At 28.6% G+C, this 18,225-nt stretch overlaps 1 protein-coding gene across 1 annotated transcript; it reads left to right on the top strand.

The window, feature by feature from the left end:
* The first annotated feature begins 5 nt into the window (after positions 1-5).
* On the top strand, positions 6-17,493 carry LOC139489747 (leucine-rich repeat-containing protein 45-like). Its single transcript, XM_071276515.1, has 18 exons — positions 6-50; positions 1,141-1,230; positions 1,727-1,878; positions 2,982-3,043; positions 3,718-3,788; positions 4,599-4,777; positions 6,305-6,433; positions 7,052-7,164; positions 7,801-7,859; positions 8,906-8,983; positions 9,974-10,109; positions 10,513-10,590; positions 10,990-11,101; positions 11,399-11,469; positions 12,299-12,484; positions 12,861-13,034; positions 13,706-13,853; positions 15,522-17,493. The coding sequence occupies exons 2-18, from the start codon at positions 1,145-1,147 to the stop codon at positions 15,713-15,715; spliced, it is 2,028 nt and encodes a 675-aa protein (XP_071132616.1). The 5' UTR covers positions 6-50; positions 1,141-1,144; the 3' UTR covers positions 15,716-17,493.
* Positions 17,494-18,225: the final 732 nt, after the last annotated feature.

Here is an 18,225-nt window from a genome sequence, read left to right as displayed (position 1 = left end):
ATATTGTTTGTTAAGTAAATAAGCGACATTCCCGGGTGTAAACAAACTTTGTAAGTTCTCCAAACTAGAGAGATTGTCAAATTTGAGCTATGCAATATGTTTGGTTAAAATTTCCATCTCTTTTCAATAGTATGAATATATTGAAATTCAATTGAAATACTCTCCTGCGCAATCTCATGAATATTTTGAAAGAAATCATGTTTTACTTCTGAGGGCATGTTAGAACACATAACCAACAATTTTTAAAGATGATTTATAATGTTTCTTAAAAACAATTTGCTCAAATTTCAGGTATAACATCTCCCATGTTAAGCTACATTACATGTACAATAAAAAAAAATGTTTAAAATGTTGCTTTTCATGGCCTTACCCAGCCACGTCCACTTCTACTTCTACCAATACACGGCTACCATCAATAAGTTAATTATTTAGCCGCTTTTGGATGCACACTTAAAATTTCCACAAAACACTTGTGTTTTTGATATGTATATCTATTTGTAACCATCTGTTGATTTAAGCCTGACTTCAACTGATTGTTATAGGTTTGTTCTTATGTACTTTGTACTGTTACACTACTGTCCCAGGTTAGGGGGAGGGAATCCGACTAACATGTTAAACCACGCCACATTCTGTATACATGTACATTATGTATGTGCCTGTCCCAATTCAGGAGCCTGTTATTTTGTGATTGGCTTTGTTGATGTGTTACATAGACATGATAGATGTTTTTTTCGTTCATTTTTTTTTTGTATATAAATCAGGCTGTTAGATTTTCGTTTTAATTGTTTTACATTTGTCATTTCGATGCCTTTTATAGCTGACTATGCAGTATTGGCTTTGTTCATTGTTGAAGGCTGTATGGTGACCTATAGTTTCTAATTTCTGTGTCAGTTCACATTTGGCTTGTATAGTTTTATCTCATCATGCTCATTGGCAATGAAATCCTGAAAGGCAACGAAAAAAAGAGAGTTTGAAAATATCTCAAAAATATTCAAACTTATACGTCACTAACTAAATGACAACACAGTGGTTATGAAAAATAAAAAGACTGACAAAAATTAACTGTATAATTAATACAAAACAATAAAAAAAGAAGTATATATATATATCATGTATATTATTGATTTGTTTCTATTATAGAATAATGGACGAGTTCAGACACACTTTTGTTAGACTATGTAGAGACAATCACACAGATCCACCAGATTTTATAATTCACCAGTTAAAAAGGTATTTTACAAATGTATTTTTACATACAATTTTTATGCAACATTTCTCTAAATTCAATTCATTTTTTCATATCACTAGACTCCAAAGGGGGCTTTCATTGTCATAATTGTTGGTTCATGATTTATGTAATGAAAATAATACCAAGTCATTTGGTGTTTTTTTATTGTTAAGAATGTTTTAACAATTAGGGTTTTAGTGTAGTATTACAAATGTATAATATTTTATGACTTTAGTCTGATATTTCATCATTATCTGATAATTTGACTGATATTAAACTAGTCAATAGCAATACATGTACCACTATTGTAAAATAGTAATTCTTATTAGTAGATTCATAAGTCATTTATATCTTGTATTTTAGAAGTAAGACATTTAATTTGCCTGTTTTCTCGATCATCAATACATGTAGGTGTGCATATTTTGAAAAGTAAGGTAAATACATGTAGCACCAAATGCATTTATGGGATAAGGCATGAAATAATTCTCTTAATTTCAGCTTTGAGAACACATCAAAAAGAGGAAAAGCTGTCTTAGATTTGTCTACCAACAGTTTGTCTCCAAAACCATGTCACATTTTGGGGAAAGTCATTGCAACAGATAGGACATTTCTAGAATATAAGTTTGCCGACTGTATGCTCAGTGAAGATGGTATAAATATAATAATATATATATATGTTACTTATAAAATAAGATGTTAAAACATGAAAATATACACTGTGGATTCATTATTATTCATGAGATACCAAGTTTATTGGATCTTGTGGGAAAATGTACATGTATGATGCACAAATTTTTAAAAATAGACAAAGAAGTTCAAATTTCTAAAGGCTAATTACATGCAGAGTTTTTTTGCAGACTATGTTCAAAAAACAAAATCAAATACATACAAAAACTCAACTTTTCCCAATCCATGGAATTGGTACCCACAAAAATAAAAGAATACAAATGAAGAGCATGAAGGTACTTCAGAAGGGTGGCCAGTTTCTGCTCTTATAGTGCTACCTGGCAGGCTACTCATAATAAAATCCTTTAAGAAGTTAAGATTGTCATGTTACTCATAGTAAATTCCTTCAGGAAGTTACAAATGTATGATTGTCATGTAACTCATAATAAAATCCTTCAAAAAGTTATGATTGTCATGTTATTCATGATATAATCCTATATACATGTAGATAAAAAATTTGAACAAGTGATCTGGCATCTACATTCATGACATTGGTGAATAGGTAGATCTTTTGTCTTTGAGATTTTAGAAAATTCTCAAACCAATTTGTGTTTTTTTTTTTTTACAAACCTAATGATACAATGTGATATGTTTAAAATCAAATCCATTTTATAAACCCAAAAAAAGATCAAAACAATCAACAATAAAAACAACACAAATAATGAAAGATAATACTTCCTAGAAAAAAACATAATTATTGTTTACTGCAATAATAGCCTAAGGTGAACTTGGGTGCAGTTTTGGCTGATGAAAAGTACAATACTCTAATAAGTCCCATTCAGTAATAGTCTTAAAGGGGAAAGGAGATTATGTCTAGGACAGAAACATATACAGGGTCATCTGTGACAGAGATTTTCTGATGAAGCCTTGCAGTCACGCTAACACTTGAAACAATGTTTGGATTAGATATATATATATACATTGAGTGGTGATTGTTTAATATCTGTAGTGGTAAATATTACATGCATACAAAAGACTTTTATGAAACATTTGGTTGCTATTATCTAATATATCATTATTTTTTAAGCTGTGAAAGGACTTGCAAATGGGTTTGCACACAATTCTTACTGCAAAAGTCTGGATATGAAGGTAAGTATTGTTTATTCAAAACAGAGCTTCCAAAAATATTTGAGCTAGCTGGACATTTTTTGTCTTATCCTGATTTTTATCCATTAAGCATGTTAAGACTAAGCAATAAAAGGCCCTCATGGTAATCAGTTGGAATCATATGAACAATGATTGACATAATGAAGATTTTAAACTTGACTAATGATATAAATTCTGATTTTAACTGGTAAATTGACAGTGCATCATTTAAAGTGTGCAGCATCAGCATACTAATATCTACCTGAAACTCGTTATTTGTACATAAAAAAGCTGCCAACCACTTCACTGTTGTTTTTAAAAAGCAATTTTTTTTTCGAATACTGTATGTTAATTTGGCAATAGTAATACAGACCAGAGATTGATACGTAAAATGTACGTTTACTATAGAGTGTAGCTCTTTTCAAGTTTTTGCTCCAGGAAAATCTTCTTGAAATGAATGTTATATAAAGATATCAATGACAACTTAAGCATTTCAAATGTTTGAAGTCATTATAATCTCACACCTGAGATCAAGTGTACTGGTTCAAACAACATGGACCATTGTTTACTTAAAACCTTTTTAAATTTTTCATCAACTTATGTTCTGAAATTTAAAACTTCACTGAGTTTATTTTTCTTAATTCTTAAATAATTAGATAACTGTTTTATCTTTAAAGGGAAACAACATTAGAGGAGCTGGTGCAGAAGCCTTGGGCAAAATGTTACATCATAATCAAGCAATATTAAAGTAAGTAAATTGATTTACATAGTTATAATGGAGAACTGTTTTTGCATCAAATTATATATTTATTTAGTTTAATAATAGTGTTCAGGATTGTTTAATTATATGCAGTTGAGTTGACAACATCTTTCACAAAGTAGAGTTCCAGGGATCTAATATTAACTTTTTTTTTCTTTTATTCAACATTTATTTACAATAGATATATCACATATTACACAAAAATATCACAAGAATGACAAGACAATGTTTTAAAGTATAATGAGATGTATCATCAACATAATAATCAAAAATTTAAAAATGCTATGACACCTTCAGTCTCTTAAAAAAACATTTCTCATACATTGTACATCTTGCATCACACAAATATTTATACAGGTAAGTTATATTATTAGTTACATAGTGTGTTAGTCACCTAATATGATATATAGCAAAGCTCGATCCCACTATGAAATTTACTGACCCTGTATATATCATATTAGGTCACTAGCACACTATGTAACCAATTTATCTTACCAACTATCTTTATTTGTTGAATTTAGACTAGAGTTGTCTCATTTGCAATCTTACCACGTCTTCTTATTTTTACATTAAAGTGTTCAATTTTAAGAACCTACTTTCTTTGGTCTGCACAAAAAATATATGTTATGCTTATAATAGGAACAGATTCAAAAGATGAAAGCATTATATATGGAGAAGTTTTTAAGATGTTTCACAATAAAGTCTTATTTTATTCCTGAAATAAAGAAAGTCTGATAAAAACAATTTCATTGTAAAATGTACATGTATTTTGTATAAAACAATGTCCTTTTTTTACAGATTGTGTTTGGAATGGAATGCCCTTGGCATGTTAGACAACTCTTTTTCACTTTTCTGTGAAGGACTTGGATCAAACGAATGCTTACTGGCTCTAGACCTTAGAAACAACCAGATTAATCATGACTGTGCCATTGAATTATCAGCCAACTTAAAAAGAAACAAAACTTTAAGAGCTATAGGTAAAGACTGTTTAGCAAATTGGACTATATTTTTGAATAAAATCTTGACTTTCACATTTTATATTATATTAAGTTTTACTCGTGCATGGACTGATGCCAAAAGTAAAGAATAGTTTCAGATCTTTAGATATAATATACAAAAGTATGTATAAAAAAGAAGATGTGGTATGATTGCCAATGAGACAACTATCCACAAAAGACCAAAATGACACAGACATTTACAACTATAGGTCACCGTATGCACGTTTACCAATAAGACAACTATTAGAAAAGACCTTTAGTGTAAAACAAGATAAATATTATGGTGAGATGATAATATTTGTGAGTGTCATCTTTCTGCCTAAAATGTAAAATCCAATGGAATTATATTCTCAGCAACATAAATATTACACCATTTCTTCCAATAAGTAGTAGTTTTACAATTTCATATTTTCACTAAAAATTAAGCAAAGCTCTTAGAATATTTTAAGCTGATCTTTAAATAATCCATTGTTTGTAGAATTTCATTTTATGAGCAAAAATTTAAAGAGCATTTCTTCCAAAAAAAAGTTGAAAAATCAACAAAAGATAAGTCCCATTTTAAAAATGGTCATTTAAATCTTTCTTGGGTTTTTTTCATGTAAAAAGATATACACTCTTCAGTTTTCACAAATTTGGCATAATTGCATTGTTTGTCTTTGGGTGAAAACTGTGACATTTTTTTTAAGTCAAAAATTAAACTTAGAAAATAGTCGTTTTGTTTATGACACCAGAAATATTGTGTCCTAAATTTTGACTCATTTCAATCACTTTAAAAAAAAAAAAAAAAACTTTTGAAAAAATAATAAATATGGTGCATTAATTTGGTTGCTGAGCATACTAGACTCACTTTGTTAGTATTAGAACATAGAATACTGAAAACAAGTACATTTATGTTATTAGTGGTATGTCTATGAACCAAGATTTTAGTAAATTGAAAATAGTATATATTTCCAAAATGATTTTTTTAATAGAAATATTACCATTTTGGCTTCACATTATCTTTAACCTTTAGAGTTAATAATTGAAAATTTTATGGAGTTTATTCCTTGCATTATTATGGATTTTTTTCTAATACTTCAATCAGAAAGCAAAAACTTAGAGCACTTTGGCTGATATGATTCTAAATATGTTTCTAATTGACCTTTGAAAATTAATTCCACTGTGTACCAAACTTAACTTAATTTAGCTTTATGTCAACTTAGAATTAACCTTGACATATTTCAAAAATAAGCAATGGTGCTCAGCATTTGAAAACTGGTATAAATTATTTTAAATTAAAGCTGTATGATTTATTAAAGTATGTTGATTCAACTTTAAATTCTGCATTTTCTACAAAATTTCAATTAAAAATAAAAGTCGTTTTTTATTTCATTGAAAAAAAAAGGTATGTTTTAATTCTTTTGTTACTTAAAATTTTTAACAACTAATATCTCAATTAGGTTTGGTTTTGATTTATGCAACTTTATACTATTGAAGTAGAGATTAAATTTCTTTTTATTTTTGTAGATCTGAGATGGAACAATGTAGGTCTATTAGGAGGAAGAGCTATTCTAGAGATGTTACAGACTAATAAAACTGTTTCCCGACTAGAGCTGGCAGGAAACAATATTCCTAGTGATATACTAAAGTCCATTGGTAATTTAAAAACAGTGAATATCACGTTGCTGTATAATTGAATGCAACCCTCAAAGATTTGATAAATTTGGTTGTCAAAACTTGCTGGCATCAAATTGTGTCTATCTTTTCTGCCACAATATAAACATGTAATTTTAAAAAGCAAAAATAATCGTGACTTTGTGGATATAAATCCTATTTTTATTTATTTTTTTAAGGATTACGTAGACATTTAAATGATTTATACAGCAAAAACAAATTTGATGACCTTTTCATAACAATAAAAGGAAAATTTTAGTGGCAATAGCATATAAATTTTAAAGATAATTTTTAGAACATGTTTTTGAGAAAAGGCAATTTAAAGTCAAATGTTTCATTAGTGTTTTAGATAAGTTTATATGCATCCTATACATTTGTTGTTTCTTGTACAGACTATTTTGCGATATATCTGAAAGTGTAAAAAATTTATAAAAAAATTTTTTTTTATTAGATTTATTTTATAACAACAAATTTAAAAGGAAGAGTCAAAAGTTTGTGTTTCATGTTATAATACAAAGCTGTGAACATGAATAATACTGGTGTTGGACAAAAATGTGCTTGAATATTTCTAATGCAATACATTGATGTTTGTTTTTACAGAGACAGCAGTTGGACAAAATGAAGACAGAGCTGTATTAAGTCAAGATCACAAGACAAAAATGATGATGCTCACAAAGCATGTCAAACAAATAGAAAGTGATAAATCTTTACAGGTAATTTATAAGGAGACTTGGTCTTAGATCTGTTATTTAATTGTCATGTGACCTGATTTCTGAAAATCTCACCTGAAGATTGTATGTAAAAAAAAATCACTGTTATTTATTTTTCAACTATTTTTCATATCCAATCCTATAACCTTTACAAAAAGTTATACAGTTAAGATGTATAACAAAGATATGTACATGCAAATTATTACAGAAAATATTAAAATTCAATCAAAAGCTGGACTTCAATTTAAAACTTTGTTTTTTATCAATTTTTTGTGCATTCTTTACAAATGTTAACCATTCTTTAAAGAATTCAATCAGTAATATTTCAGAAAATAAAAGATATAAGCCATTATTTTTTCGATATTCAGGTGTAATTCAATAAGCCAAAGTTATTTGCAAAATTTACCAAAATCTATAATGTAGCTCATTTATTGTTCCTTTATCTTAAATATTTTAAAAATGGATACATTATGTTAGTAAGATTTTTGAAGAAAGAAAAAAATATTTGAAAATTTTATTTGAGAAATGTTTATAAATACATTTAGCCCATTTTGGTAAAGATCCTGGAGAAAATTATCAAATATAAAGTTTGTAACTTTACATTTGATAAATAATTTATTTCTTACTCTTTTTTTTCAGATGAATGATCTCATGGATACTATTGAAAAACAAGAAGATGTCCTCAGGAAAACAAAAAGGTAAATTTATATAATGTGTTTAACATGGAAATAATTTTCTCGCAAACAGAAATATTTATTTTTCATTTTATGGAGGAATCAGGGGTACAAATTTTCAGCAAAATTTTAACATTTTTTTTCATTAGAAATTTTATGTTTTACTTTAGTAGTTGTTATTTCTCATTAGGTACAAAAATCAACCAAAAAACCAATTCATTTTGGCCCCAGATGACTTTTAAAATGTATATATCATTGAAAAAACTCCAAATTATCTCCCTTTGGTGCAAAAATTCCATTTTTGGCTTTAAAGTTGAAATATCTTTTAACTCATCAGTGACCTATATTTTTTATTATCTTTTTCAAATAAGCTGAACTATTGTTTGATTTATACCCGTAAACCCTCTTAAAACTTAAAATATGAAATATATAAATATAAAGTAATCTCAAACGAATCAGCAACCATAAAACAGAAACATGTAAAGTTTTTTTATTTAAGAATTGAATGCTTCTTTTTGTAACTTCATTGGGGTGTAAAAGAGTTGGCCAAATTTTGTATGAAGCGCGGAAGCGCGTTATACTAAAAATGTGCGCACGGTCAACACTTTTACAACCCTATGAAGTTACAAAAAGAAGCATACAATACTTATAATTACATTTTTTTAGCAATGATCATGAAAACACGAATTTTAATATTGTTTTATTTAATTCACCTATGCACTTTATTGTGGGACCACGTGTTATCATGAATGAAAAGTTTTATTGAGCAATGCAATTGCTTACGGAATAATATGTGATGCGCAGTTAGCCAATCAGAATAAAGTATCATAATGAAACATACATCTAATGTAATTATAAAATGTTGTAAATATATGCCAAAAAGAACATTTAACCTATTCAAAAGAACACATTAAACTAGAAAGAATTGGTCAAAATGATATGTTTTAATTAAATCTAAAAAGTCACATCTTGTTCTCACACTTATTCTTGCAGTTATTAAAATGTAAAACAATTATTAGAGGACCTTGATTTCCTTTTTATTTAATTCAGTTACAATTTTTTTTCTTCAGAACAACTACTCAGCAAGTAGCACATTTACAAGAGGCTCTAGAGGAGAGGAAATCATCATTCAATGCATTAGCTGCAAAGTAAGTTGAAATAAAAATTAAAATATATAAAATATTTCATCATTCAGTTTCCTACTTTCTTGATTGTTTCCTGATTGCCAGCTTGCTTTTAATGTGGGTATTTTGTGTTAAATATGTTCCCAGGACAAATGAAGGACTTTAAAAATTTGTATACTGTAAATTCAGAAATTATTGCTTGCATTTATTATTGCGATTTTGTCATTTTTGACTAAAATGCGATTTTACTTTTGTGATATTGGAAAAATCCTGTTTAATTCATATAAAAAAATTTAAAATGTGAGTTTCGATTATTGCGATTATATCCATGTTGCATTTTTCGCAATAATAAAAACATCCCAATAATTTTTGAATTTACAGTATTAAAAAAAAAAAATTATGTAGTAATGTGTAAATTGTAACATTATACACTGCATGCATAAACTTTGACAATGTACATATGATGACATATTAATAATTGGAAATGGATAATGGTGCAACAGCCAAATTACAAAATATAAATAAACCACAGCAATTCTCCAACACAAGTTTACCCAAATTTAACAGTTGAATGATAAATTAGCATTAAAACCATATGGAGACTATCAATTGTCCAGAATCAAGACTCATTGTAAAGGAATTTACGACAGTTATGGCAAATAATTTTTTAAATTGCTCAATTTATATACAAATAGAAGTTCTTATTATTATGATACTCACCAAGTCACATTACTTGCATTTATGATTACCTCGCAATAATTTTTGAATTTACAGTAATAGAAAACAAAGGGTCTGAAGTTCTTTCTAAAGGACTATGGTTAATTTAATTGTTCATGAAATTTAAATAATGTCATCCCAAAGGTTAAATTATTATTATTTTGGATGTGTTTGACAAATCACAGAACTTTGTTGTATGTCTTTGAAAAGATTTCTCAGAATGCATTTGATTCTGAAAACATCAATTGAAGCCTAGTGCTACCTGGTATAAATCTTATTTTATAATTATAATTATAGATTATCAATGACAGAATCTGAGCTAGCTTTACAAGAACAGAAAACACATGATGTAGAAATTGTAGTAGAAAGACTTAAACAAGAACTGTCAGGGAGGCACAGCTCTCATAATGAGGATCTGAGAAAAGAACGAGAGGTATACATGAAGACTTTTACTAAATATATTTAATTTATACTGTAAATCTTCCATTCAAGCATAACACACTATAATGGAGTCAATCTGAAATTCCTTCTGATGAACTTTTAAAAATGTGTTTAGATTGAAATTATGTTTATCACTTTGAATAATTTGTGTTCTAAATAAACGTGAAATATATATGTCACTACTCACTAGACATTAATGCAGCAACAATTGATATATTAAAATTCTATAAATTGATAGTTTTCCAGGAAGTTATCTGTCATCTTAGGACAGAAGTAACATTATTACAAAATATTTATAAGAAAGTCTAAGTAAAAAAGAGACCAGTTTCATGAGCATGGCCAAAAAATTTACAAATCTTGTTAAAAATACTATGCTGGTTTTTTTTTTACTTCAGACAAGAGCAACAATGGAAGCACAGCTACACAAAGAACTGTCAGAGTCTAGTGATAAAAATATACAATTACAATCCAAGGTAAAGTGTAAACTACTAAAAAACTATAAGTTTCAGAGGAGAATATTAACTATTAAAAGAACTGTAACATAGGCTTTAATAATAACTACAGGTACTGTCAGCAAAGCTCCTAAAACTTTACAACAGACCCTTGTAAAGAACATGAGGGTTGTTATTTTAAGATGTCAATGCCTCATTTATCCTATTGGGGTTAATAACTCCAGTAAAAAAAAAACTTTTACAGTAATTTTTAATTGTATGTATTTATTGCTATTGTACATGTGAGCTGTGCAATAGAAATTAAGTAGTTAATGCACACCTGACCTTGCATTATTCAGATTATACCACAGCACGATCAAAGGGATTTTGCCTTTGTCATGTGTTACATGTAATGCTGTTACATGTATAATATCTTTTTAGTTTGATGATACAGAAAGAAAATGTCGTATGCAACAAGATCAGATATTTGAACTGAAGGAACAGGTCACACATTTACAAGCAGAAATCAAAATTAAAGGTGCTCATTTTGAAGGTATGTAAAACACTAAATTGCTAATTGAAATGGTGCAGATTTGTTTCATTATTATTGAATTTAATAATGACTTCTTAAATAGAAGTGAATTGATGTTAGCTTTCATTCCCCTTTCAAATGTAAACAAATGATGATTAGCTCAAACCTTTTAAATATGCATTTCTACAAAAAATTATTGGTTTTTTTTTTTAGAAAGATAGCCTGAATAATAATTGGAAATAATCAATTAAAATTTAATGCATGGAAGGGTTAAATAAAATGTATATACATGTATATATAGATGAACATGTTTTACAGAAAGAATACAATCAGAAAGAAACAGACACAAGGAAGATCTTAGAGATGCAGAACAGATAAGACAAAAAGAGGTATAATTTTGAAAACTTTGTTTTTGAAACTCCTATACTTACTGGTTATGTAATTTGATACAATTATTTATGTTTAATAGCAATAAGGCCAAAAAAAATTCCTATTACATCTTTGCATAAATATAGGATAAGTAGGTAGGATTTTTTTTTAATTGGCCTAAGTAGATTTAAGATTAAAAGATACCTATGCAATAAGTATAGTTGAAAACATATCTAATAAGATGCAGATTATAAGAGTGAGTTCTTTACCTATAACTTCTTGGTGACATATTGATTTTTATCTGGTCAAAGTAAATACAATTCAAACGGTTTGAGAGTAGAGTCAGTCATTACAAATTCATTATAGGTTATCTCATATTTAAGAAATGTTGCATCACGTCCAAAGAATTCTATGTTAAAAAGAAATGTGGGTTAAAAACCTGTGAGGCCAACAAGAATATAAAAAAAAAGGAAAGAGGGGAGGTATTTATCTTTTAGTGATATGCACAAAAAAAGAAATGGCAAAATTTTACTATATTATCCTCTCTTACAAATTCAAGAAACTGTGAATTTCTTTTATTAGAGTGGTTTTTTTTTGTCTATGCAGAATTCATTTGTTTGTGGTTTCTGGATTTTTAAATTCATTGATTCCATTAGACAAACTAATCTTATTTTAATATTTTCCTTTATTTAAATGAATTAATATATGTAAATTGGTATCTGATGTGAATTTGAATTATTGGTTTCACTTTGGGCTGTATTTGCTAAATAATACTATTAGTAAAATTACAAGTTATACAATAGATTAATATTTATGAAAGATTGTACATAATAATTAATTCTCTTCCAGGTATCAAGAGTGAGACAAGATGCAGATGAAGTTGAAGCAAATCTAAGGGAGAGAATCCAACAGTTAGAAATGACACGACTAGAGTTAGAAGAAGAAATAAGTAGACAGAAAAATCATAATATGTCCAATAAACTACAGCATGAAGAACAGCTTACTATTATCAAACAAAAGTTCCAGTCTGAGGAGGTAATAAACAGTTAATGGAATAATTAAAGTGAATGAAAAGTAAAATAACAAAATTACAGAACTTCAAGTAAATTTTGAAGCAGACAGTCTATTATCAAATAGAAAAAATGAAAAGCTCGGACAAATCGAATGGATGGAAAAAAATGGTGGTGGTTGATAAGTTAACTCGAATTCTTTGATAGATTCTACACTTACATCCTGGTATTCTAGTAATCAAATACTTCTTCTATTTTTCTTCATTAATTGGTATTATTTACTTATCTCTCTGTATTCCAACTTGAACAACTTATTTTTCCCCCAAATAATATCTTTTGTAGAATAAGAACTTATTGAATTATAGAATCATATAATATTTAATTGTAAATAATTTACTCAGGAAAACAGATACAGTCAGTTAGAAGAGAAGTTACGAGTGACCCAGTTATTGAAAGATGAAGTTCAGTCCCGATGTAACCAACAGAGTTCCACCGTTAGTGACCTTACGTCCAGGAATAGTACTCTTACTCTGGAGACAGAGACAATGAAGAAAAGAGTGGAGGAGATGCAACAGGTTAATATTACTTATATAGGATAAGATTGAGCAGAACATCTTTCAAAAATAAACCATAAGAAACAACCAGGGTTGTAATGGCATATCACAGTAAGAAACCTTATATAGGGAAATTTTGGTGTACCGGTATGTAATTTCCTTCACAATAGACATTTTACTGTGAAATATCCCCTATGCAAACTATCAATTGAGATGCATTGTACAAAGCTATGAAACAGGTATAAAACCTATTGGGAAATGAGACTGATGAATGGTAGTCGAAAAATAAAAGAACATCTAGAGTTTAGCTTGTTTGACAAATTTTGTGGAATTTGTCAAAAATACATCTATTGTTAAATTAGAACTTTGTTTATATAAAATGTAAATAAATGAACATTTTATTTTACTTTATCTCCGAATATATCTATTTTTTGTGTATTTCAGTATTTAAGTTATAACAAAAGATAGATTTTTGACATCTAAAATTTAAAATATATATATTAGCAGTGCAAAGCCCCAAATTTATAAAGTAATTTTACTGGCTAGTTAAAGTTTAATATTGAGGATGAAGGGGCTTCGTAAACATTTGATTTATTAAAATAGTTGTCTATTGTTTTGCATGAAAAGATCCAAACAAAATTTGGTAGTTTAAATGTTTGATTATTACATTGATTTTATCATTTGGTTTTTAGGAACTAGCTGAAAAGAATGCAGTAACTTTTGCTGAAGTTGGAAAGGTCAAACTAGATCTGAATCAAGCATTAAACAAACTTGAAGCAGAGAGAAAAGTGCAGACAGATTTAAGGGACCAACTTTCAGATTCTGATAGGAAAACATCTGGTAATTTATTATTATTAGTATAGATGAAGGGGAGGACAGGGGTAAGGGAGACAGGGAGAAAGGGGGTAGGAGAAAGGAGAGGAAGGCTGGGAGAAAGGAGAAAAAATAAAATATCTCTCCTTTTAAAAAATTTTCTAATATTTCAAGAAAAAATATCTCAAAAGGAGATGTTTTATTCTAATGGGAGAAAGGATAACGGGGGTAGGAGAAAGGAGAAGAGGGGTGGGAGAAGGGAGAAGGGTACCCCCCTATCCTCCCCCTCATAGATCAATGTAGAGGCAGCTATACATCAATAAGACAGCAATCTAACAATACAAAAACAGCAATGACAATAGTTATATACAGTAAAAAGCAGGAATACATAGATGGGATTTTGTCTCCTCTGTGACAACAGACTTGAAAGAGAGACATAGAAAAATTACATTTTGTTATTTTCTGAGTTGAAAACATTTAGGTTCAGTCTTCGGTTAAAGTATTTTTAGACTGCAATAACTTTGTCAAATCTTCATGGAATATTATAAAACTTCTTTGATAAAAAAAAAGTATCCAAAGCAAAACCTTGAAATTATTTATTTTCATTCACCATATTTTACTGACAAGTAATTTAATAGCATTTTTTGCAGTTTACATTTAGATACAGTCTGGGATAAAATAGTTATAAACATCTATAACTTTGTCAATTTGTCGTAGAAAATTAGGAATAGTATGGTTTACCAACATGAAAAAAGATCTGTTGTTATTAAGAGACATAAACTTGTTGCCCCAAAATTGAGTCTGCAATTTCCATGTTTTCTCTATAGACTGCACTATTTTATATGTTTATCTGTATGACGTTTACATTCTGATCTACTGATGTACGTCAAACACGCAATTCTACATCCATTTTAATGTTAATCTAACCATCCAGTTCAAGTACTTAAAATCTTTCAATCCTGTCCATATGGATTTAACATACATAAATAAAATACAAAAATAAGAAAGCAATGAATGAGATTGTTAAATTTGATATATATGCCTTTTTGAGCTTTGTTAAATATGTTTTTGTTTTTGTTGTGCTTAAGATTGTAACACAATTTTAACTGCTGTACCCATGTTTTTAATATTTTTGCCTATTGTGTCTGTTTGTTCTGAACACACATCATGGTCGATATAATGGAATTTGATGTGACTGTCATACAAGTGAGAGGTTTAGCTAGTTATAAAACCAGGTTCAATCCACCATTTTCTACATCAGAAAATGCCTGTGCTAAGTCAGAAAAATGACAGTTGCTATTCATTTGTTTGATGTGTTTGAGCTTTTGAATTTGCCATTTGATTAGGGACTTTCTGTTTTGAATTTTTCTCTAGAGTTCAGTGATTTAATGATTTTACTTTTCACCATCGCAACTAGACCTTATAAAGCCCTACAGAGAAATGTGTACTACTTATGTAATTTATTTTATGGCAGAGTCCTCAGTCTGATATGGGAAATTCAAAATATGAGGTCCAGATTAGTCCTATTTACAAAATGAACATAAAAAATCCTCAACAAGTCTGATTTTATCGTCTAAAATTGTGCCATAGATTATAGATTTTCTTATAGAAACAAGAATAGTGTATGGTCATTCCAAAAATTTTAACACACATTAACCTACAGTGCTTTTAATCATGTTTTTGTCATTGTTGCAGAACAAATATTAAGATATAGAGAAGCCTGTGAGGAGAAAGATGCAGAATTAGACAGTTTAAGAAGACGTCTTAAGTCTCGTGAATTAGAAGTATCCCATGTCCGAGAAGAAGAATCACAAAGAGCTAAGATGCTACAGATGGCTGTATTGAACTATTGTCAAAACATACCACAGTCAACAATGGAATCATCGTGATTAAAGTGAAGAATAATTGAAAGAAACAATGTTTACTTCCTACTCTGGGATATTTAGAAAGACATGAGATGAAAAGGAGTTGTTGTATAATTTTTATTCTTGTATAATTACAACACACTTCAATACAAGATGCATCCAAAAATTAGCTCAGAATATATCATATCTCTAGATAAATTAAGCTTCAAATTAGTGATTTTATCAGTAACAAATATATGTTTAAGTGGGCTCACGGGTATAAATCAATATTTGTTTAAAATATAGGATTTGGCTATATTTTTCAATAAAAGAACTTTAATATATACTTAATAGAAAAATAAAATTAAAAAATATGGTCACAGTTCATTTAAGCTCACAATCTGCCTTAGAAAGATGCATACATTTTTGTAAAGGTACTGTTTTTCTGTTGAACTAATAGGAGAAATAGAGGTACACTTTAATATCGAAATAAAAAAAGAACTAAATAACAGAAATCTCTTAAATTTTCTATAGTTTAGTTTAAGTACAGCTTATTTGAAAAAAATAATAAAAAACATAGGTCACCGATGAGTTAAAAAGATATTCAATGATTTTTGCACCAAAGGGAGATAATTTGGAGCTTTTCAATGATATATACATTTAAAAGGTCATCTGGGGCCAAAACAAATTTATTTTTTTGATTGATTTTTGTACATGTACCATATGATAAAGTAACAACTAATAAAGTAATAAATAAAATTTGTAATAAAAAAAAATGTTTAAATTTTTTGCTTAATTTTCTTTACCCTCAACCCTCCTTTAAGAGAGATCATAGATGTAATAGATCATATAACTCTCATTAGACATACGGAATTCAGAAAGAAGTATAAAGAGATGTGATAGAATTATGGTTTCTTACATCGATTAATGTCATTAAAGTCACAAATAAGAGCTTTAAATGGTATTGACTTAGATAATTTTGATAATTCACAGCAACATATCATTGCTATATATTTTTTGTTGTGTTAAACTTTCAAGCAAGTTTGTCAGTGATAATGTGCTTTAATGTAATGACTTAGTTCCTTGATAACTTCTATCTTTTCATATGTATGCTTTCTATTACCTATGAATAAAAATCAAGAGCTTAGGTACTTTATTTACTGTAAATTCAGAAAATATTGCATGCATTTATTATTGCGATTTTGTCACTTTAGACTAAAATGCGATTTTAATGTTTGCAATATTCAGAAAAATCCTGTTTGATTCATATAAAAAAAAATAAAAAATGCGAGTTTTAATTATTGCGATTATTACCTTGTCACATTTTTTGCAATAATAAAAACATCGCAATAATTTCTGAATTTACAGTACTGTATTTATTTTACTATGGATTGACATTAACTGAGAGAATGTGTAACAGCTTTCATAAGCTGTGTTTTACAACTAATAATTAGTATGTACAACAAATAAGAATTTTAAGTGAGGTCATGAGTTAAGCACACAATTCTCAGTGTTTTTTAATTATATTTTATGTGAAATTTAATATTAGATCTGATATGGTTGTGATATTTTACATGTATGACATTATTAGCTTCAAAATACTTGATTTTTTTAAACAATTCATTTTGAATTGATATGATGATATTTATTATATTTAATTTGATCTTGTTATCTTTAGTTTTACTTTCTTTTTAAATAATGTGATGATATTTAGTATATTTAATTTGATCTTGTCAGCATGGTCAGTTTAGTTTTAATTTATTGTTAGATTGTTTTTTACATATTTATATTTTCATACAATAAAGTATAATTTAATTGTAGAAGTTATTGATTGTACATGAGACTTGATGACTGATTTTTCCATGTCTTTGGTGAATATCTAATGTCAGTTGTTGTTTTAGTCTGATGTTAAGTTGGTTGGTGCTTTGGAGTTTGCTTGAATGTTGTTAATCTATCACTTCATGAGATGTCTTTTCTCTGCCAAGGGCCATGGTTGTTGAGTGGTCCAAGAAGTTCATCTACTGTAAAACTAGCTTGTTAAAACACTGAGGTTGTGAGTGTGAACCCTGCTCATAGCAATTGCATTTGTTTCTTATCTTAATTGACTTGGATTTCCAGTTTTCTTTCCTGAGGTTGTGGTTCTCTCTAGTTACTTGCTGACCAAGATATAGCCCATTATTTTAAAAGTGGTGTAAAGCACCAACATAAATCATCTATCCCCATCTTCAGAAACAAAACAATTAAACAATTAACTTACTTGTAAAATGTATTAATTGTTTACAAGTAGATGTGGTATAATTGCTTGCGAGAGTCCTAATGATGTGAATATAGGCCATCATACAACCTTCGACAAAGAGCAAAACCCATAATGTATACAAGGGACATAACACCCTGGCATGACAAAATATGAAAAGATTCAAACAAGAAAACCAGTGGCCTGATTTATGAAAAAACAAAGTGCGAAAAACAAATACCGTAACTTTGGTAGGGCTTAACATGGTCTTGTAAGCTCTCAACCTGGAACAGTCAGTGGTAAAATTAATGAACGTGCAGTA

Source organism: Mytilus edulis, chromosome 9 (genome assembly GCF_963676685.1).
Source record: "Mytilus edulis chromosome 9, xbMytEdul2.2, whole genome shotgun sequence".
NCBI classification, from domain to species: Eukaryota; Metazoa; Mollusca; class Bivalvia; order Mytilida; family Mytilidae; genus Mytilus; species Mytilus edulis.
The sequence above is the reverse complement of the archived record's forward strand: the minus strand, read 5'-3'. Positions and strand labels throughout refer to the sequence as shown.

What these genes read in the sequence shown, in the direction of transcription:
- LOC139489747 (XM_071276515.1), top strand. Translation starts at nt 1,145, where the DNA reads ATGGACGAGTTCAGACACACTTTTGTTAGACTATGTAGAGACAATCAC. An exon ending in CAAAACTTTAAGAGCTATAG is followed by an intron (nt 4,778 to 6,304) that starts GTAAAGACTGTT and finishes TTATTTTTGTAG; the next exon opens with ATCTGAGATGGAACAATGTA. An exon ending in ATCTGAGAAAAGAACGAGAG is followed by an intron (nt 10,110 to 10,512) that starts GTATACATGAAG and finishes TTTTTACTTCAG; the next exon opens with ACAAGAGCAACAATGGAAGC.